We start from the raw sequence: 22098 nt of genomic DNA, 5'->3' as shown, positions 1-22098 counted from the left end.
ATCCCCCAAAACAGGATTAGCCATGTTGTCATGACGGCGCTGTGTCGCAAACTCTCCTGGGGCTGAACACCACCTTCATTAATGGGGCACCTTTCTAGCCAGCGTACCACTTGATCTGACACCAGCCATCTGTCTGCGATGAGTTATCTCCGTCAAGTGAGGCCCCCAGACCAAGTGAAGACCTTTGCCCCTCAGACTCCAGCTTAGAACCATGGCGGCCATCTATTGGGCATCAAGAATGGATGGGCAGGCATTAAGCTGCAGCCTCTAAATGTTATACTTTTATTTCATCTTGCAGCAGTAGACATGGGGTGGACATAATAGATGCAAGAGGCTGAGTCGTTGCATGTCAAATCACTCCCAGGCGATGTCTGCAACCCATATTGTTTGGCCGATGCTGGGGTTTCCATGTGCCCTTCAGTTACTCACCTGTGTCCTTCCGTTACCCACTGCAGACGGGTCTTGACTCCCTCCCCCGACTCTACCCATGAGGACTTGACCCTGCCTGGCTTTTGCTCTGTAAGCCACACTGCTGTACTTAATACCCCTTTGGGACAGACTTGCAGGTGTTTTTGCTGTGTGGCTTATGATTTCTGCCTCATCTCTACTCTCTGAGTTCTCCCCGCCCCCATGTCCTTGATCCTAATGAATTTCCCCAGTATCCACTCACCCGTGCTCCCCCCTCCCCCCCCCCGCCCCACACCAACTGTTTCCCCTTCCCTCTCCTCCATGAAGTGGGTCAGAGGCACACGCGGTGCCACCGTGACCTGGAAGTAGCTCTCGTTCTTCGAGCTCCTCTTCATTTCCTCTGCTGTGGCACTGCTGGCAAGGTGGCTGGGAGCTGTTACCAAGCTTGGTGCCATCGCGTCCTCCTTCCACGCAGCCTTGGACATCCTCTTTATGAGATGCCAGTGTGCTTTTCATCTGTGGGTCCCAGCCTCTCAGAAGCACCCCAGCACTTAAGGATGCCAGCCCCTTTCTTACTTCACTTCACTTCTAAGTTCATCCTAGCCACATCTATACCACATAGCTACCTCCAACCATATCGTTCTCCATCATTCACACATCGTTCTCCAGATACATTCCTCTTTGTCTTGGCTTTTTGGAGAACAATTAAACCCATCCTTACTGCTGATCAGTAACCGGCACAGTCCCTCTGTTTGCACAGCCCTTTCCTGCTCGAGCTCAGGCCGTGTGGCAACTCCTAAGACCTCCTTAGCTTGTTGGATGCCGGTGGCTCACGCCTGGAATCTGAGCAACTCAGGAGGCTGAGATCCAAGGATTGCAGTTCAAAGCCAGCCTGGGTAGGAAAGTCCATGAGATTCTGGTGTCAGTCAACACAGAAGTGGAGCTGTGCTCAAGTGCTAGAGCACTAGCAAAACTAGAACAAAACAACTCAGGAACAGCGCCCAAATTCAAACTGAGTTCACATTCCAGGACCCTCATCAAAACAAAACTAAACAAACAGAAATAACCCCAAAGAGCTCAGCCACACTGACCAACGGACCTGAAGTTCATTGTGTGCTCGGTGGCCTTCTCCATGCGTGGGCCCCTGAAGCTCTCTGACATCATCCCCAATAGTAGTGTCTGGTTTTATCTGTCAGCCTCAGAAGCATTGCCCTTCCTTACCAGTCCCCCAGCTGACCAGCCAGGCCAGCAGGCCGCCTGCTCCTTGCTCGCTCACAAGCACCATGGGCCACCATCTTGGCCGAGTCCAGAGAGCATAGTTTCTGGACTGTCGCTACCGCCTCGGCCGGTAATGACGATGCGACACCGGACTCTTCTCTCCGCAGTTTATTCAGGACCTTTTAGTAATCTTCTGACCCCAACCCCGGGGAGAATTCCCCACAGCCTTAAATACCCGCTGGGTAGCCAACCCTGATACGCCACGTGGGAACCGCCAATAGGTTCAGGTGCACAGAAGCAAGCCAGATTCTTCGCCTTAGCCATATCAGGAGTTGTTTACCATGAGAGCACTCGCCATCGGGAAGGCGGAGGGCGGAAGCCGGCGCCATCTTCCAGGTGCGGCCTCTCGCAGCTCTCTACAGTTCCCCCTTTTTTGTTTAAAGAACACAGATGAGAACAGAGGTCTGATCCCTGTTGTGCAATTGCAAGGACTGCATACAAGCCTTCTCCCAGAGGGTACCTTCTCTAGGGATGACTCAGCCTGTCCATTGATTCGTTTTTCACAAGGACGGGAAAAGGCGAATCGAACCCGTGTGCAATCAAACATGCTCTCCTCGAGGGCAAAACTCATGCCTCTCGACTGCAGTACTTTGGCTTTGCAATCTGTGCTCATTGTTTTAGAGTGGCAAGCCACGCTTAGGGGGACTGACCTGCTCCAATGACTGTAAAGGCTTGGATAACCATGGCTGCACTGCGACGCTGAGAACCTCTAATTTGGCAAATGCACCACAGACATACCAAGGAGGCTAACACCAGGAGGCCTGTCAGGGCTCCCAAACCCGCCCCCTCCTTGAGATGATTCATAGCAGCGGAGATCCATGAAGATAACCCCTCCGCCAATCCGGCATCCACTCGGGTCGAGTTCACCACGACGATGGCAACCCTGAGCTGTTCCATCAGGCTGTCGAACTCCCCAGTTCAATTACCTAAAAGATAACTAAACAACTGTTTAGACAAATTTGCAGCGTTTTTTAAATAGGTTTTTTCCTGGGCCTGAACTCTGGGCCTGGGCGCTGTCCCTCAGCTCTTCAGCTCAAGGCCAGCGCTCTACCACTTGAGTCACAGCGTCACTTCCGGCTTTTTTCATTTCTTTTTGCTTATGTGGTGCTGAGGAATCGAACTCAGGGCCTCAGGCATGCAAGGCAAGCGCTCTACCACTGAGCCAACTTCCCAGCCCCTCTCCTTAAGATGATTAGGTCAATAGCATTAGGAGCATCCTCAGGCACAGACACCCAACGAGGCATTCGGGTAACTAAAGCATATTTAAACTTTGAGGCATTCCAGCATTGGGTTAATGCACAAGGTAAGTTCTTCCATACTCACAATGAACAAAAATGGGGGATACACGCACAGAGGTAGGCCTGTGAGCAATAGAAGATTTAGGTTTAACACTTTGGCCGCCGCAACCCGTAGCAGTTGCCACAACACCAGTCACGGCACCAGAACCCGAAGAGGCTGTAATCAAGGAAACAGTTATGCATCATGTCATACGGGCATCGGTCTCGGGAACACAGACAGGGTTCCCCATCTCGGTACTGGTCTTCCCAGTTGCACCATCGCAAGGATGAGCAGGAGGACCATCACCCCCCGCATCTCGTGCCTCTTCACACATCATGTCCTGTGATGCAGGGGAATAGTCATTACTTAATTTAAATCCCATTTCTTTCATAAGGTCTCTGCCCCATAAGGAAACCGGGAGCTCTAACACATAAGGCTGTATTATACCAGAATGTCCTTCTTCATCACTCCAGTGCAGCTGTCTCGCACTCATATCAGGGGCCTTAGCATATCCCAGACCTTGTAAGGTTTGGGAGGACGCTTGTACAGGCCATCCTGATGGCCAATCTTTTCTGGCAATAATGCTCCTGTCTGCCCCAGTATCCAAAAGGCCCAAAATTTTCTTATTATCAACATTGAGTTCTAGAACTGGTCTTTGGTCCAAATCAAGAGACAGGAATGTTAAGTCTGTTCCCGTGGATCCGAAACCCCCTTTTCCTCTTAGCTTGGGCTGAGCCGCAAAATGGTCATGTAAACTGGGTAAAATCAAAAGCTGAGCAATTCTGTCTCCTGGGGAGATGGCTAAAATTCCTTTAGGAGATTCAACCATAATCTTTACAATTCCAGTATAGTCTGGGTCAATCACACCAGGATGCACCTTAAGGCCCCGCAGAATTGTGGATGACCTCCCTATCAACAATCCCACCGTGCCAGGCTCAAGGGGTCCTTGGAAGTCTGTGTCAACTAACTGGACCCCCATTCGGGGAGTTAATACGAGTCTGGTGGTGGCACGGAGGTCCAGTCCTGCTGAGCCCGCAGTGGCTCTCCGTGGTCCTTGGGGTGCCGGAGGGTCGGCCACTGTTCTGGGTTCCTGTCCTGGTTCTCGACTGCCCCATATATTTGCGGGCCCTGAGGGCGGGGGCCCTGCTGCCCGTTTTTTGAATGGGCCTGCGTTAAGGTTCGACCGTTGATGTCTTTCATAGATCGGCATTCAACTGCCCAGTGCTTCCCCCTTTTACATCTAGGGCACAGCCCAAGCCGCTTAGGCTGTTGTCCCTTTCCTGTTTCTATCACACTTCCTCTTTCAGGGCAATTACGCTTTATGTGTCCCATCTTGCTGCATCTAAAGCATGCACCTGAGCCTCCTCCTTTCTTCTGGGTTAATTGCACCACAGCAGCAGCTAATCCAGCATTAGTTAGTGGTCCGCCCAGCTCTCTGCATACTTTCATCCATGCTTCTAGTCCCCTATTCTTATATGGGGTTATGGCGGCTCTGCATTCCTTAGTGCACTGCTCGTAAACAAGCTGTTTAATTAATGGCATGGCTGCGTCTGGGTCACCAAAAATTCTGCCAGCGGCCTCAACCATACGAGCAACAAAGTCCGAAAATGGCTCCATAGAGCCCTGCAGGATTTTGGTGAGATTGCCACTCACCTCGCCTTTATTTGGTAAGGCCTTCCATGCCTTTATGCCAATTTTATTGATTTGTTCATAAACTTGAACCGGGTAGCCTATCTGCTGATTGGCGAATCTCCCCTGTCCAAGCAGCATATCTCTGTCCCAAGCTGGGTTTCCCCCAGCCTGATTGGCCGCAGCCTCTTCACTAGCAAATTCAATCAAAAAGGCCTTCCAATCTAAATACTGACCTGGGCTCAAACAAGCTCGTGCGAGCCCACTCCAATCACCGGGTGTCATGCAGTGTCTGTTTAGGGCCTCCACCTGGGCTACAGTAAAGGAGGCCGTGATTCCGTATGTCCGCACAGACTCAGCTAAAGATTTTATCACCTTAAAATCTAAGGGTTCATGATACCGCTGTCCCTGTGGATCCTGAAATATTGGACAGGCTAGATGTAACTCGGTTCTGACCGCTTTCCACACTCCTGGGCTGAAAGAACAGCCGGGGCTGCCACTTCCAGGGTCCTCCGCATAGAGCGGAGGGGCCGAAGGTGTGGGGCGGGGCATGGAGGGCGTGCATTCGTCTTTATCTGGGTCCTCTCTCTCCTTCCCTTTCCTCCTCTTTCTTATCTTTGTTTTTTCTATTTGTTCTATGAGTGATTGTAGTTCCTCTGAGTCTGTAGACTCAGAGGTCTCTAGTTCGGCAAAATCAGGGTATGACCCCCCCCTGCTCTCCTCCTTTTCGCTGTCTGCCCTTTCCGATCTTTCTTCCTGCAGCATTTCTAAGGCGGCCTGACCATTCTCTACCGCCTCACTGCAACGCTGGTCCTCGAGACAGCCACTTATCAGTTTCCATATTGGTCTCACTCCGCTCTTAAGCGTTCCTTGTTCAGAGGCAAAATCTAGGTCCCTCCCTAGTTTCTCCCAAGAGGCCACCATGAGGCTTCCGGAGACAGCGAACCACGGGGCAACGATGTCACATTCATTCAAAAATCTCTCTAAAGTACTCTTTTTTATTTTTAACTTTTTTGAGTGCAGTAGCTCATTGAGAGCCAAAAAAATTGGGTGCGAAAAAGAAGCGCCCATGTTTCAAACATTTAAAGCTGGTAAACAAGCTTTTACTTTCACTTTTGGCTACTCTACTGACTAGCCCCGGGTTCTCACTCTCTCTTTATCTACCGAGAAGAGCAAAAATCCCCCCGCTCTTGTGGCGGATTCCCCTTTTACTTGGGAACTTACTCCCCGCTCTTGTGGCGGATTCCCCTTTTACCTGGGGACTTATCCCCACTCTTGTGGCGGATTCCCCTTTTACCTGGGAACTTACCGGTGCACCACCCTGACCACAGAGAGTTCTGAGTCCTCGTTGGGGTTGTGGCTGAGTCCCCGTACGGGCCACCACGTGTCGCTACCGCCTCGGCCGGTAATGACGACGCGACACCGGACTCTTCTCTCCGCAGTTTATTCAGGACCTTTTAGTAATCTTCTGACCCCAACCCCGGGGAGAATTCCCCACAGCCTTAAATACCCGCTGGGTAGCCAACCCTGATACGCCACGTGGGAACCGCCAATAGGTTCAGGTGCACAGAAGCAAGCCAGATTCTTCGCCTTAGCCATATCAGGAGTTGTTTACCACGAGAGCACTCGCCATCGGGAAGGCGGAGGGCGGAAGCCGGCGCCATCTTCCAGGTGCGGCCTCTCGCAGCTCTCTACACTGGACATGTTTGCTCTCAGTTCCCGGGGGAGGGCCTGGATGGGCTCGACTCCGCAGCTCACTCCTGCGCCTTTCCTCGGCCCCTTCTCTGGTCTTTTCCCTTGTAGAAAATCTTCTCGCTCTAGATTCTTATCACCATCTTTCAAAAAATAAAATTATACAGAAATTCCTATCTGAAGACTTGATCTTGTCCCCAAAATTCAGGAGTCCCTTTTGGTTGCTTAGAACCTTTCTTTGAACGTATTTTAACAAACCCTATTTCTTTCCCACATGGACTGGCTTCCAAAAGCCCTTCAAGCATGGTGGCTAGAAAAGTTGCTCTTGGGAAGGGTGGCAGACCTCACAGAGAAGCCATACCAGCTGCCCCAGGCCCCAAGCTGCTGTCAGCACCCAGGGCAGGGAGGGTGGGTGTACAGAGTAACTGGCAGACACCTCCTCCTTGGTTAGAGCAAGGTTCTGACGACCTCTCGAGTGTGGGATGGAACGTAGGACGTGCAGGGTTTGGGGGGGCACCACATGAAGGAACCCCTGGTGCCCATGTGTCTTCTTTTCTACTGTTTCAGGAGACTTGATTATGCGGCGACACTCCACAGCGATGGCTGAGTTCTACCGAGATCTCCTGGCCCAGTCCCTGTACAGCCGTCTGTTCGGCTTTCTCGTAAACAGCATAAACGGCTGTCTCCAGAGTCCAGACAATCATACAAGGTAGGTATCAAGGACGCTGGTCCACCATGTCCTGTGCTGGGAAAGGCTTGCATTCCAGAAGGGTCTGACCCTAAGCTGCTTTCAAGCATTCCTTCAGAGCAAGGCCATTTGACTTACTCCAAAGTGTAGTGAGGGTTCCTTAGAGATGAAAGCTGACACTGGCCTCTCTACCCACATGGATGTGTGGATGAAGCCTCTTCTCAAGAGCACAGAAGCAAATCCGCTCTCGCTGGAATGAAGGCACATGGTCTTTGCGCAGCATGAGGTAGAAAGATGAGATAAACCTTTGCAGACGGTCTACAGCCCTGGAGTTTGCTGAGTTTCCCACGGATGTCTTTCTCAGAGCCAATTTGATGATGTGTGTAATTCTTCCCCCTTGCTTCTCTATTTATTTCATGGATTACTTGATGAAGGGTCTCTGTGGTGATCATTTGGGCTCCTTCTCTTAATCATCCTTAAGCAGCAGCTTTTTCAGGGCTATTTGATCATTTGGAAATTACAGAATTCCATGGCATCTTGTCAATGGAAAACTTTATTATTCTTGTCAGTCCTAATGACCTTGAGCAGACAATTGAGAGCAAAATTGTCTCCAGAAGGCTTCTCATATCCGCGTGTCTTTGAATGAAACCTGCTGAGAGTTCCTTTGTTGTCTGCAGAGAGATTCTTTATTGAATTCCTGAAAATTGTTACCTTCAGAGGTTTCTTAGAAAACATTAAAATCAACATACATTAATAGGAAAGTTCTTATGTAGACATAGACCTCTCAGAAGACTTTTAAATACAAGAGGATATTAAAATTCTTCTTAAATGCTCACATATAAAATCCCAGTGCAGATTCATTAGCATAATCAGTATGGTCTATGATTTGCAGATAGTTGTACAATCTGTATTCTACAGAAATCACTTAGTATTTGTGATGATGAAGCCTCTGCACTTTGCAATAGCAAAATACAAATTTCTTATTATCAATTAAGTTTTGATTTTTCCCCTAATTATGATGGATGCTCATTACTAGTGCTAAGTGTATCAAATTAACCTTGTTTAATATGTAAAATTAATATATAAACCCAACTGCACATCAAAATTTTTAGGAAGTTTCTACTTGTCAAGTTGCCACTTAAATCTTCTGAAATCTGGATTGGAAATCTTTATATATGGTCATGATTTTTGGCTGTGCACATACAGAGAGAAAGAGAGAATAACAAACAGAAACAGAAGAAACACACTTTTGGCTTCAGTGAGTGTATTTCCACAGGGTTAGAATGTAAATGTATGATGGGGTCTTTTCCTTTCATTTCTTAATGTATGATTCCATTTAAAGAAGAAACAGAAATATATAGAAATACCATGTGATTGGTGGTTTCCTGGGGCTTGGGGAAGGAGATAGTAGGGAGGGATTGGTGAGTGCTACAAATAGCCCTTTCAGAGTAGAACTTAATGTCACTCTGAAATGTTCTTTGTTTCTTTTTTCTTTCCTCCCTCCCTCTTCTTCTTTCCTATCTCCTCCTCTCTGACCTCCCTCCTTTTTCATACAATTCTTTACTAAGCAAATGAAGAAAGAGAAGGATTAGTTGGGGATCAGAAGTAAATTGGGTTACTCAAAGCTCAACTTCTAAGAGACAGCACTTCACTTGACTTTTAACTCCCATTTCCCTCCTGTTCTTTCCAGGCTTCACCCAAACTTGAATTTAAATCCTCTGCAAAGGGGAAGAATGGTTATGTTTACTGAACTTCTCACTTACTGAAGTTCAAGGAAAGCTTAAGGTTTTACAGCGTCTCACAGACCTACTCCCTAATTCAAAGACATGTCTCAAAATCTTGTTTCCCAGTGCCTTTCTCCCACTAGTTTTTTTTTCTTGTTTTTGTTGTTGTTGTTGTGGGGCTTGAACTCTGGGCCGGGGCACTGTCCCTCAGCTCTTCAGCTCAAGACGAGCACTCCACCACTTAAACTACAACTTCACTTCCGTTTTTTTTTTGTTTTTTTTTTTTGCTAATGTGGTGCTGAGGAATCAAGCACTCTACCACTGAGCCACCTTCCCAGCCCCTCTCCCACTTTTTAATATTTCAGAATCCTGTGAGAAAAGATGATGATTTAAAAATGATCTTCCTCGCCATGGTTAAAGTTGTTGATCACATTGAAATCAGTGATAGAAGTATTTTCTATACTATATTTTTCTTGGTGACTTTCTCTCTCCTCATGTAAATTAAGATATACTCTAGCAAGTTATGAAGTAAAAGCAGTGAAACAGAAGCAGGCAGATTGTGTGCTCTTAGTGTTCTCCTCCTGGCTTATCGCAAAAGAGTTCCAGTATTGCTAATGCGATGCATTTAAAACCGTTTCACTGCCTGCTTTCCTGTCATCTCACATTGGTGAGGTGTTACTGTGTAAATATTTTCTCCGTGTTGGCCTGGCCTGCTGTCATGTGTGGGCATCTTCGGGGTGACTGTCTGTTGTGGCCTGGATGTCCATGTGGCTCTGTGTCCTGGATATTCCAGCGTGGGGTCAAAGTGGGGTCAAGGCCAGCAGCTTCCCTCCGAGGGTCTCTCCTAGTGGTCGGGCTGCGTCAAAACTCCAGACATGCCTGAAACTTCATTGTCAGGCATAGTTCAAAATGATGTGGTCCAAACAGGTAAAACAAGACAGAATAACTGTAGCAAGAAGAGCACCAAAACACCAACATGCCTTTCATTCATTTACAAGTTTGCTGTTCTCCAAGTGTAGTGCATATAAAGTACTATAGTAGACACACTGTGAAATCTCCCCCAATGACCACGGTCACTGTTCAAGCGCGGATGACTAGGAGGTGGCGAAGCTGTGACCTGGCTGCTCCGGCAGCTCTCTCCTCCAGCGCTCTCCCTGAGCAAAGTCGCATGGGGAAGCAGACTCCCCATGACTCCCCAGCTGTTAACTCTTGGTGGAGACCTAGCTTCCCCTAAAGTATAACTGTCTCTCTCTGAAAGGGTGCCATGTGTCCCTTAGCTCTGTATAGAGCTCACTCTTTTAACCTTCAGCAACACAAGCATGGCTCCCATGCTCCTCACCTCCTCCCCACCCAGGAAAAAGGCTACGTGAGTCGACAGACATCCTTGGGTCCTGGAAGATTTCCCCTGCCATTTTTACCCAATGGCCCAGGTGTTCTCTAATGCTCTGACTGAGGTACATGGTGCATGCCCACCATGTTTTCAGTGGACATAGCTTCCCACAACAAGTAGTGAAGTGGGAGCGGAGAACACGTCTCCAGCGCGTCAGCTGCAGGTCCTGTGAGGACATGAGGGAAGTATATTTGGCCACAGCATCTGACGGCCCTGGAGGCAATGCTAGAATACAAATAAAGGCCGGCAATCCGCACTAATAAGAATGCGCTGAGCAATTTAATAATTCTGCAGGAAAAAAATTGCTCTTCTTCAGTAATTGAGGCTGGCTAGACTTCTCAAATTAGATGAACATATTTCTTGCCATGCAAAAGAAAAATAATTATAGCCTTAAAGAATTCTGCAGGCTAATATAAAACAGTAACCCCATCCACAGATTTAAGGCTGGCGTTCTGCGCGAAGGCTGACTTTCTCTCTATGACTCTCTGGAAGGAAAGTGAATGATCAAGAGGACTGAGTCACATTGGTTTAAGTTCTCCTTTCCTGATACTCTGGCTTGATCTCATTCTACTATAGACTAGCTCATTTAGCAATAGTGTGGAAATTTTAAATAAAATAGTTTGGCTGTTTGCGTCAAATAACAGTCAGTTTTCTCTGATGTCCACTTGTCTTGGATTGATGCAGTCATTAGTAGCATGTATTTATAGTGTTGCTTTATGTCAAGGGACCAAATAGGTATTTCAACAAAAGGCTTGCACACATACACACACACACACACACACACACACACATTCACACAAACACACACACAGTTTCCTTATGAATCTGGTGTCTTAGTCTCCTCATCCTATTGAAAATCCCCATAGCTAGGTTGTAATCACTTCTTAAGTTAACAATTATAGAAATTCATAAACTCTGAGTTAATGTCTCGGGTATTGTTGATAGTCTCCTTGCTGTTCCTGAGGCTTTTAGAGCAAACTGCTTTAGGAATAATTTTGAGTCTGACTTTTTTCACTGAGGAATTCTCTTTATTTTTTAATTTGAGCTAAAACTGTAGTGATTTCGAGGACATGCAGTGAAGCACTAACACACAAGTGTAGTAAGTGTGTTAGTTCACTTTTGGTAGATTCCTCTCCTGGTGAATCGGTATTTGGGAAGCAGACAGTGGAGGTGTGGTGCAGCGTGTGTGTGCGTGCATGCGTGTGTGTGTGTGTGTGTGTGTGTGTGTGTGTGTGTGTGTGTGTATGTGTGTGTAGGTGACCCATGGAAACTCCTGCAGGAGAGCTGAGTCTTGTAGTGTGTGTGTGTGCAGAGTGACAGCTTTCAGGTCTCTTCAAGGATCCTTTGTACTTCTAGTGATTTGTCTTAGCTCTCTGCTTGGGCACCTACCTTTACTGTTGCCCCCACCATCTCCCACCCCCTCTGTGAAGGCTTGGTACACTTACTGTGTACCAGATCCAAGGGGAACGAATGCCAGCCAGCACTCCAGGTTTCAGGATTGTGTGGGTTTCTAATCAATGTGTAATCAATAGTCAGCAGTGTACTCTTTGACTGTTACTTGATGCGAACAGCAAAACTATTTTATTTATTAATAAATGAGCTAGTCTGTAGTAGAATGAGATCAAGCCAGAATATCAGGAAAGGAGAACTTAAACCAATGTAACTCAGTCCTCCTGTGTGCATGTGTGTGTGTGTGTGTGTGTGTGTGTGTGTGTGTGTGTGTGCATGTGCACATGCATAATTACTTACCTTCAAGTGATTTCACCAAGTGGTTTTCTCTCCTTCTGCATGGTTGTTTCAAAGGCTAGAATCTAACCATCCACTTAGTAAATTATTCTTACAAAAGTAGACTGGCCTAAAAGGTGCATGAAACCAAGTTAACCTGGGCAGGTTAGCTCAGTCAAAACTTTCAAGACTGGAAAATACTTGATGTGCAGGTCTGAAAATAGAATAATGAAACTCATGAAAAATTGATGCGATTGGGGGGGGGTGAGAAAGAGCCACAGGAAGGGCAGATGAGAGCAAAGCAAATAATATGCGTGCAGAAAGATATCCCTGCACAACTCTTTAACCAACTGCTGTGTGCTTCGGGATCCATTTAAAGACTGAATCAGGAATATGACTCCATGGTGGAGCATGCAGGAAGCCCTGTGGGATTTGGGTTCTTTTCACCACCAATAAGTAGCAAATTAATTTGTGGGAGGAGAAAGGAGAGGAGGAGAGAGCAGGGAAAGGAGGGGAGGGAAGAGGAAGTTCACAGACTAACCTTGCCTAAGGGTAAGGGCCACCACAGCATCTCAGGTCATGAGAACATCCACCTTTGGGTGCTGGGCTTCGTAGCTTCCTAAGCTTCCCTTAGGTAGGGGCTCATCATCACATCATCTCTCCAATGATAAAGATCACAGGGTTTGCACATCAAATGAGAAATGCTTGGAGAACAGTTGCCACCACATGTTTTCTCAGAATGTGTGTGACACAGCCTTGCATACCCGATACACACCACCTAACTGTTCCTGGCCTGGAGCATTTTGTATCCATGGAGTCATGCTGCATGCCTGTGTTGTCCTGTACTGACTCCACATGAGACTAGGTGGGGGTGTGTGTGGAGTGTATTGGTCTCAATGCTGTGGAATAGAGGCCCAGAAGCATGGCCCTTCAACTGGCATGTTTTTGCCATCTCCACAGTAACACTCCAGGAACCTCAGGGAAGAATTTGTAATATCCCTCGGAGTTCTCTGAGCCTGAAATAAGTCAAGAAATTTAACCCAAATGGTAGATGAGCAGACAGAAAAGCAAAGGAAAAAGAAAACTCCCAGAAATTGCATAGCTTTTGCCTACTATTGTGATCTCAAATTTGGAGGCTAATCTCCCTGACAAACATTTGAGCATGTGATGTGTTTAGCATCACTTGAAAGTTCTAGGTGAAATCTCACTCTTTCTTTTCCTCCATTGGTCAATAATTTGATAAATGCCTACAACAAATTCACTAAAGATCAAGGTGTATCAACCATTTAAAACACAAATCTGGAAATAAAGAAAGTATTAGGAATCCAGTGTGTATAAATGATTCTAATTAAAACCAAGCATTTTACTTTATGTTATTACATCCACATTTCTCCCTTACAACACTATATTGAAATGAGTAAGAAGATTTAAGCTCGCTAGCGAGAATTACAAAACAAAAAGATATATTTGTAGGAATGACAAGGATCTAAAACTCTAAAAATACTCTCTTAAGTAATTGTTTCTTTTAAAAGACAATTTGTGCATTACCTTATTAATGATAACAAAAGCATTCAATCCTTAATAAGTTTATTTACGTTATTAGTTTCCAGATTCCTCATAAAAATAATAAAAATACCTGCTATATATTTAAGAGAAAATGACTTTTTTAATTTTAGGATTTTTCATTTGTCATTACATAGTTACAGAAATATCTTTTCCTAAGTGCCTATTAAATTTTATCTAGTTCTATCTTTTAATCTATTAAGATAATCATCACACTCTCCTGTTCTTTCCTCACTATTGCACTGATTTATATTTTTAATGTTATATTTTGTTTATAGTATAAACTCTGGTCATGATACACTAGACTTTACTTTGCATTGTTTTAATTAGTAAGATGATATTCTAATTGTTTTCTTTGGATATGATGCTTTGCCCTCAAATTTCTATTAAGGAGCATATGGAATAGCATATATTTTGGTTGTTTTCCTTCTCCTTAAACATTTTTTACTTAAGTATAAACATTCCTTTAGTGTCTGGTGAAATCTCCAGCACAGAAGATCACAAAGCCAGGGTCCTTTCTTAGTTATCATTATATCTTGGGTGACATTTCTTTCTGAGACAAGGGTTAAATTTTACTACTAATGTGAGAGAATCCAAAAATTTTCAATTGAAGTAAATAAGACTGTAACTCAAAACTTAAACAATTATCTGGGGGTCTATGGCTCAAGAGGTAACATTAAAGTTTGACTCAGGGTTTAATCCTTAGTATCATAAAGAAAATATTTTCAAAACGCAATTCTTTTTGTTTTGCCTTTTCTCATTTTTATGTCATTTTTTCTAATTTCTTCAATTTTCTTGTATCCTTATTTATGCTTTCTTTGAACATTGCTTTCCTGTGATCTGAATTCTAGACTTGAATGTCCTAGTCTCCATAGGTTTCCTTGCCCTGATCCACGCAGTACTCTCTCATTACCTCTAGACTCATCCAGAATTCTCAGATGTAGTGCTTCTTTTGTTGTTTAATTCTAAATATTTGTCTTCCTGTTGTTTCAGAGATAAAAAGGAACAGCAGTTTCTAAAATAAAAGCAAATCAGATATACTATGGTTTCCCCTCCTTTATCCAAACTAAGGAATATTTTTCCATTAAATAATGAGGTTTGTTTGATTCTTCACAATATAGTATGAGTGACTTCTATTTCTGTGTACATTTATTTAAATCATGCTGCTTATTTCCATGACAACCAAAACTATGCCACTTAGCAAATATCTGAGACAAAACCTGCTTTCTAAATAATTTTCCTTCTGTTCCATTTCCTTACCAAAGTACTTGTATGTGTTATAATGATTTCCTAAAGAGCTAAAACCCTTTTCTCTGTAATTGCCCATTTGTTTTTCATTATTTTGCATGATCCAATTTTATTTTCAAATAGAAGAATCCAGAGAAGTTAAAAAAATAAAAGGATTTGCCAAACCATCATGGACATTATAACACACACACACACACACACACACACACACACACACACACACACACACAAATTAAAATTACCAGATAATCAACACAAAATCATGGTTAAAATGTGGCAATATCATTGTGAAAATTTCCAGCCACTGTGGACAAAACAGTGGTTAAACTTAAACATTAATCATAACATTTGTGAAAAAATATTTCAGAAATGGTGTGACTTCTTAACTAGGAAAGGATGTTATACTTTTGCCATAATTACTGCTTTTGAGAGAGAGAGAGAGAGAGAGAGAGAGAGAGAGAGAGAGAGAGAGAGAGAGAGAGAGAGAGAGAGAGAGAAAACAGATTTATCAACTCTATGTGACTATGGTATTTTAGTATTTTTTTTTCTGTTTTGAGATATAAGTGATGGAAGCCAGGCAGGCCTTCACTATGCCATGTGAGCATAGGGCTACACTGTGCCCTAACCATGTCCCTGCAGACCTCCCCTATGCCCTAACCACGCCCGCTCTCCGGAGCCTTCCCTTGCTCTAACCACGCCCCCTTCAGGGCCTCCCCTGTGCCACACCAGCTACACCCCCATTCCTTTTGCCTTTAGCTTCTTGTTCAGAGATATTCTCACTAGAACAATAATCTTCCTGTCCCAGCCTCTCTAATAACTAGGATTATAGGAACATGCCACTATACTTGTTGTATCTCCCTCTCTGTCTCTCTGTCTCTCTGTCTCTCTGTGTCTCTCTCTGTCTCTCTGTCTCTCTATCTCTCTCTTTTTAAGGATGATCAAAGAGCCTCAGCAAAATGCCCAAGTTAGGTAGTGATTTAGAAGGCTGGCCTCCTTTTAGGACCTGGATTCTCTGGCCCTTTCTTGAGCCTGCTGGGGAGGGGGTAACACTTGGGTCCCTCAGCTGGGTACCTGGTTCCTACATGGTATGGGGAACATCGGGCCTCAGCCTGGTGCCTTCTGACCTTGTGTCTCCCTGAAGAAGCCCAAGAAGTCCCTGCCTGTGTCACGGACGTGTTCAGTGGGCATTCTGGCTGAGGATGACACATTGTGCCACTGCCTTCAGCTTTGATCTCACCACACGCTGTCACTAGAAGTACGTCCTCTAGACCTGGTGTTTCACATGCAGGTAGGAAAACTGGTGAAGGCCCCACTACAGTGGTCATTCACCCTGGGTGTGGCTCACACTGAGCTGCCTGTATGGACACAGACTTGTGATCTCAGGCTGTTGGGTGTACTGGCCTCTGTGGGCCACGGGTCACTGATTTTCACAACTGCCCCGTGGAGTGGTTACACTTACATGGGAAGAAAATGGGTAAGCAGCACTTGGTTTCACAAGTGAGGGGGGAAATTTTGAGATGTCTCACTGCCCCTAGCTCACCATGGGCCATCAGAACCTCAGACCCTAGGATAAAGAGGACCTTCGTGTTCCCATAGTTACGTTAAATCACAAGGGTATTCAGAAGTGCTCCTGGAAAACACTCAGTAAGCACCATTTGGTGGGGGAAGAGAAACGGAGCTGCTGGCCAAAGGGCAGTGAATATGTGTGTGAAGAAGTGGAAGGAGACATTGTCCAGTGAATATCACAGAGAATATCAAGACCCAACGCATAAGGGTAGTGGCTCTCCGCGCAGTTGGGAGGAAAGAGGAAAAGGAATCTACATGACAGGAGGGGTAGGTTGATTAATGTATCTATAGAATCGTATTGCCTACATGAAATACTGTAAAATTTACCTTTGAACTCAGTGTAACACAGAGAAGGAAGGTTTCAATTGGAAGAGGATTGCCACCAAGGAGAAAGGACTGTGCAAAGAGAACATAAGTAAAAAGCTGTGCAGCTGCCTTACCGCAGCCCACATCGAGTGTAGACACCGTGTAGATGTCGCATTCCGTGCTACGGTGCACGTGTGGAGGGCGGGATCCTTCCTTTCTGGGTGCGGTGGCTCAGCCGGGGTCTGTGTTAATGAAGTCATTAGCAAGCACGAGACCTGGATCCCTATTCTGAGCTGATCAGTTAACATTAATGAAATCTTAAGGAAAACATTTCTATCTTGTGAATCTTAATTTTCTCCACTCCTAAAACTGTGCTCCTCTCAGCCCATCTGTGTGCATATAGAGGCTCAGCCAACGCGTCTCTCCGGCTTGTTTATTTCAAGACCTGTGAGTCCAGGATTGTGAGTCAGGGTGATTTTGGAAATGCATCTCAGGTCGTCAGACCATCTGTGCATCAAGCACCCAGGGTGCAGGTGATTTCCTGATCAGAGCAGCTGAATTGGAACCAATTCCGTATATACTTTTCCAACTGAAAGGGGAAAAAAAATTCAACCTTTTTCAGTGATATTGTCTACCAAATTGCCAGGAATTGGTGATGTTTCTGTTGAAAATGTTCAAAGTGTTCAAGGCCTGAAACGAAATCTAAACCCTAAAGGTAGATTGTCATTATCTAGTGGGTTTGAACATGGAATAAATCCTGCACACAGCATAATATTGAGATCATTGACCATATTGATAATGTTGATATCTAGACACCGAGCAACTGTCACAGATTGGCTCTCATCCTTTGCTACATCTCGTTCAGCCTTCCTTCCTCATTTTTTTTCTTGCCATGCCTCTCTCCATCTGAGGTACACATCAGAGCCAGGGTCACCTGAGTGGAGTGGAGCTAGCTCAGTGTTTCTGAGTGCCATGCTCATGCCATGACGTTAGCGTGGTCAGTGTGCCTGGAGAGGCTCCCTGGCACAGGTGGGAAGCAGTCTCTGTGCAGGCAGGGGCCAGACTCTGTGCGGGGTGCTCTGCAGCCACACCTAACACAGCAGGGGGCTCCTGGAGTTAGTAGCCCAGAATTCTGGGGGACACTTAAGATTCTCAACTCACTCAGGGACACCGGGACTCTGGGCCCTCCATGTCCCCGTAGGGTGACAAGTACTGCACTTGGAAACCTGCATAACACTCACACTTCCAAACTGCGAATGATGCTTCTAGGATCATTGCTCCCTGACTCGTGTGAGAGGTAGCAGGGGCCAGGGATACATGCCCCCCGCTCCTGTGGTGAGTCTCCTGGGTGTGTGGCCACAGCTGTCATGCTCCTAGAAGAAAACAGTCCCTGCCACTGCCTGCATGATGTCCCTCTGTCTCCCAGAAGCCCGGGCCCCAAACCAGATGTACATACTTGGGTTCTGTGCCCTTTGATTTTTTTTTTCCTGTTTGGTGCAGAGAATTTCCTGATTGACCCCAGTTCATGAGCAGCAGGATTTCTGAAAGCCAAGTAGAAAATGAAATGCAGAGCAACCTCTGAGCTCAATCTCCTTCCCACCCTATCCCATGTTCTCGCAGGGCATGCATCCTTCTCTGGTATGGAATCTGCCAGACTGCCGTGTGCCAGAGCGACCTCACTCAAAGCCCTAAGTCCCCATGCTGCATCCTGTAAGACAGCCACGTACAGGCAGATACAGAGTGTGCAACAGAGAAGGCATCCGCTTGATAGAAGACTTGTATCAGTATTTTCTCAGATGCACAAATGAGGAACATAACTAAACACATCTCAGCACAGCTCACGGGGAGGTGGAGGTAGGAGGACCGTGATCTAAGGCTAGCTGTGGCAAAAGCAAGGCCTATTTTAAGGAAAAAACACTGTACCTGAAAAACAAACTAAAAACCATAAAGGACCGGGGTGTGGTTCAGGTCGCAGAAGTGCTTGTCTAGCGAAAATCAGGTCCTGCGTTCACCCTACCTTGAGTTGCTTCCCCTTAAATAAGCCACAGAAGTCCTGCATCTTCACGCCAGCCTTAATGTCCCTCCTGTGAAGGCCACCTGGGTCAGCACGATGCAGGGCAAAGCTGCTACGAGGCCCACAGACCCCTGGGTGACACCAGCTCAGAGAAGGCGTGGAGAAAACACAGCTCATTTTCAACTGCCTGGGTTTGGTTTGGTTTTGTTTTGTTTTCTACTGCTGTGTGTGTCCTAAGACATGGGTGCTCCCAGGGGGTGCTGCAGGCTTTTGAAAACCCACCACTGCCTCTTCCAGGGCTGGCCTTTCCAGTTGTAAGTCGGCCTGTCGTCTGGGCCTCTCCCCTAGCCAGTCAGACACCTGCAGGGCCAGGGTGTGGGAGCCACTTCCTGGTCGCTCTGCTGGAAGGAGGAAGCCATTGCTCTGATGGCTTCCCCAAGAGACACGAGTCCGCTTTCAAAGTGTGCGCAGATACAGGACAGGCGCAGATCAGCATTGTCTGTGAAAAGAGCAACAGGAGAGATGACGGGGTAATTGTGCAGAACATCTTGTTTGTAATTTCCTTCCTTCCAGCTGATATCTCTCTGTTCACACAGGCTGCTGGAGTTGCTGGGGGCAAGGGGGGGAGTAGGGGAGGCAGGGGGCATCTCTGAAGGTCCCCTATCCACATAGCATGCTTGACTCCGTGCTGGAAAATCAAAGACAAGGTTGTAAACGTATTAGAAGTAAATAATCCAGCAGAACCAGAATCCATGGTGTCTCCCTGGGACCCTCTTACCATTATCCCTCTGTGAGTCCAGTTCCCAAAGGGAAGAAGTAAGGAGTGCAAGGATGCTCAGGTCTGGAATGCATTGATAAAACTTCTTATCCAGCCTGGGTTCATTCATACTGCATTGTGTGCAGCCAGAGAGCTGGGTCCCATAATGCAGCCAAACAGGTTTTAGGCCACGTGGGATCCTAGTGTTTCCTAAGCCAGCTAAACCTTCAGAGAGGCTCCGAGGACATGCCATTTCCTGGGGTGATGGGAGACAGTGCTGGCCTCTCCCTGCTACTGAAGCCTCAACGCAGTAGAGTATGTCCAGGCCGTGGGCAGGTCATCCCCTCCCGAGCCGCCTAGACCTACGCACGTGGTCAAAGCAGACCCAGGACTTGCTGGTCCACGTTTTGTCTGATCTAAGAAGTGTTTGATTTTACCAATAAGCTAGGGAAAACCTGGCAGTTTTGTTTTTGTTTTGTTTCACTTGAACCAGCAAAGCTCTCAGGATTAGAGGCTAAGGCAGAAACTTGGAGTACGATGGACCGACCCATCAAGGTGCTAATTTTGCCAGAAGGATGGATTTCTCATGGTCATAGGACCTTGGCATTCCTCCCTGAGAAACTGTCAGCACCGAGTGTATTGGGAGTCAAGCTACCAGGAAAGGATGCCCACAGTGCTGGCTCATGGGCAGCTCAGTCCTCCTTTGGGCTGTTGGTCCCAATCACCGTCTTGCCCCAGGGGTTGGGTCCACAGATACCAGCTTCACTCAGTGGCAAGTGATGGGAACAGAACTCACAATTTAATACATTCCCCCTACAGCAATTGCCAAAGTCCAATGCTTTAAACTAGTGTTGAATTTTCTACCTGACAGTGGCTTTTTCGTTCTCACCTGCTTTTGTAAAAAACATTTCTTCTGTAACTAAATATTTTTTGTAATTGAATGAAATAGGAGAGTGAAATAGGAGAGAAACAGTCTCACAGGAGGAGAGCCTTTTCAACCCAATGCATGCTGTTCCAAATGACTGGGTCAGATTCTTAGCATGCGTCCACCCACTGCTCCCTGGACCTGGACATCTCTACGTCAGTGCTACACTGCTGTCCTAGAGAAGGGAGAGGTGCAGGAAGGGACTCGGTATCACTGCTCTTGATTACCTTTTCTTTAAAGTCAATCAAAGCATGTTTCTCCATGATGCCCAGGTCGGGTGGGGACTGAGAAGAGATTCAGATAGGAGCGCCCATGGACCACTCCCAACTCCACAGCCTTTCACTGTTAAATGCAGAGTTTAAAGCTAGGTTTAGAGAAAGAAGAGATAAGATGATTCTAGTAATCCTCAAACAATGAATTACCTTGCAAGCTCATTGTTCTGTGACTATCCCTTAGCATGGGTTTCATTTCTCTTGGGCTATAGAGTTATTTTAATATGGTAGAAATCACACAGTGATTCTAATGGTAGAGATTTGTTCTGGGATTTTGTGTTTTAGCTGTGAACATTTGATCATAAACATTTCTTGTGTTTTCATCTTGTCTTCACGGACATCAATGGAATATTTGTTGTTTATAAAAACGTGTCTAAATGGAAACCTTAGAAGACAGGGAAGAGTAAAACAATGAGTAAATAAAAACTAAAGAAAGTAAATACATAGTAAAGTAAGTATAAAGTAAAAATAAAGAGTAAATTAAATGTTTATGTTTTCTTTTCTTGGGCCTGCTCTGTTTCTTTCCAGGTCTTCTGTGGTTGGGGTGTATAACCCTAGCTTTGTAATTGGGTTATTCTTCAGACAGAATTTATATGTTGTTCTCTGCTAACTTGACAGTTTCATTAAATTAATCCATCATGTGATGCATGCTGCTTAATTAATTGTCTCTAATGTAGCATATTTGTCATCCTTCTTTGTTGTTGTTACTGTAATGAAGATCACAGTGAGCATGGGTGTTTGTAACTTCTTAACAGTGTTGGGATTACACAGTTTTCTTAGAAGATTCCTGTATGCAGAAATACTGGTCCCAGGGCAGGAATACTACAAATTGTTATCACATACAAACAAACTGTTTTTGAGGAAGACTGAATTACCAAAGTACATAGAGGAAAGGGAAAGTGTCTTTCTCATCCTAATTATATCTCTTGGCAACTTTAATGTTTTTGACATTTTTAATAGGCCTCAACCATTTACCACTTGTGTGCACGTACACGTGTGTGTGTGTGTGTGTGTGTGTGTGTGTGTGTGTGTGTGTGTGTGTGTGTGTGTGTGTGTGTGCAGGTCCTGGGGCCTGAACTTAGGACCTGGGCACTATCTCCAATGCTTTTGCCCAGGGCTAGGATTCTTCTGCTTGAACTATACCTCCACTTGCAGTGAATTGCTGGTGAATTGGGATAAGAGTCTCACAGACTTGCCTGCCTTGGCTGTGTAGACCCTCAGCATCTTGAATCAGCTAGAATTGTAGACATAGGTCACCAGGCAACCAGCTGAGCCATTCTTGTTACATAGAGAATTTGTGGACCAACCATTTTTATTTTTCAAGACCATTTCTGCCTTGTCTAGGGGTTTCATTTGTATTACTTCTACTTCTAACCACGGCAAAGCAGACAAATTTTACTTTATTTTTTATGTGTAATGAAACTATAGCTTAGAAAAGTCAAGTAACTTTCCCAAAGTTATCCAAAAATGTTTGAACCAGGATTTCAACCCAAGACCGAATAACACAACAGCTGAGATGCTTCATCCCCTAGCTCCAGGAAGGGGCATGAGGCAAATCATGGAAGGAAAAAGCACATGCACACATGTGTGTACACACAGTCACATATGTGTGCACACACAATTCACTCTCATACA

General features: G+C 45.6%; 1 protein-coding gene across 1 annotated transcript in view; it reads left to right on the top strand.

Moving 5' to 3' along the window:
- The window catches only part of Myo16 (myosin XVI), a 368989-nt gene that overhangs the window by 213495 nt on the left and 133396 nt on the right, over positions 1-22098 (top strand). The window contains exon 20 of the mRNA XM_070003305.1: positions 6853-6994. Coding sequence (XP_069859406.1) covers positions 6853-6994 — 142 coding nt within the window. The remainder of the gene's footprint in view (positions 1-6852; positions 6995-22098) is intronic.

This window comes from Dipodomys merriami, unplaced genomic scaffold (assembly GCF_024711535.1).
Source record: "Dipodomys merriami isolate MVZ:Mamm:240054 unplaced genomic scaffold, mDipMer1.0.p SCAF_6, whole genome shotgun sequence".
Taxonomy (NCBI): Eukaryota; Metazoa; Chordata; class Mammalia; order Rodentia; family Heteromyidae; genus Dipodomys; species Dipodomys merriami.
This window is presented reverse-complemented; position numbering and strand designations above follow the sequence as displayed.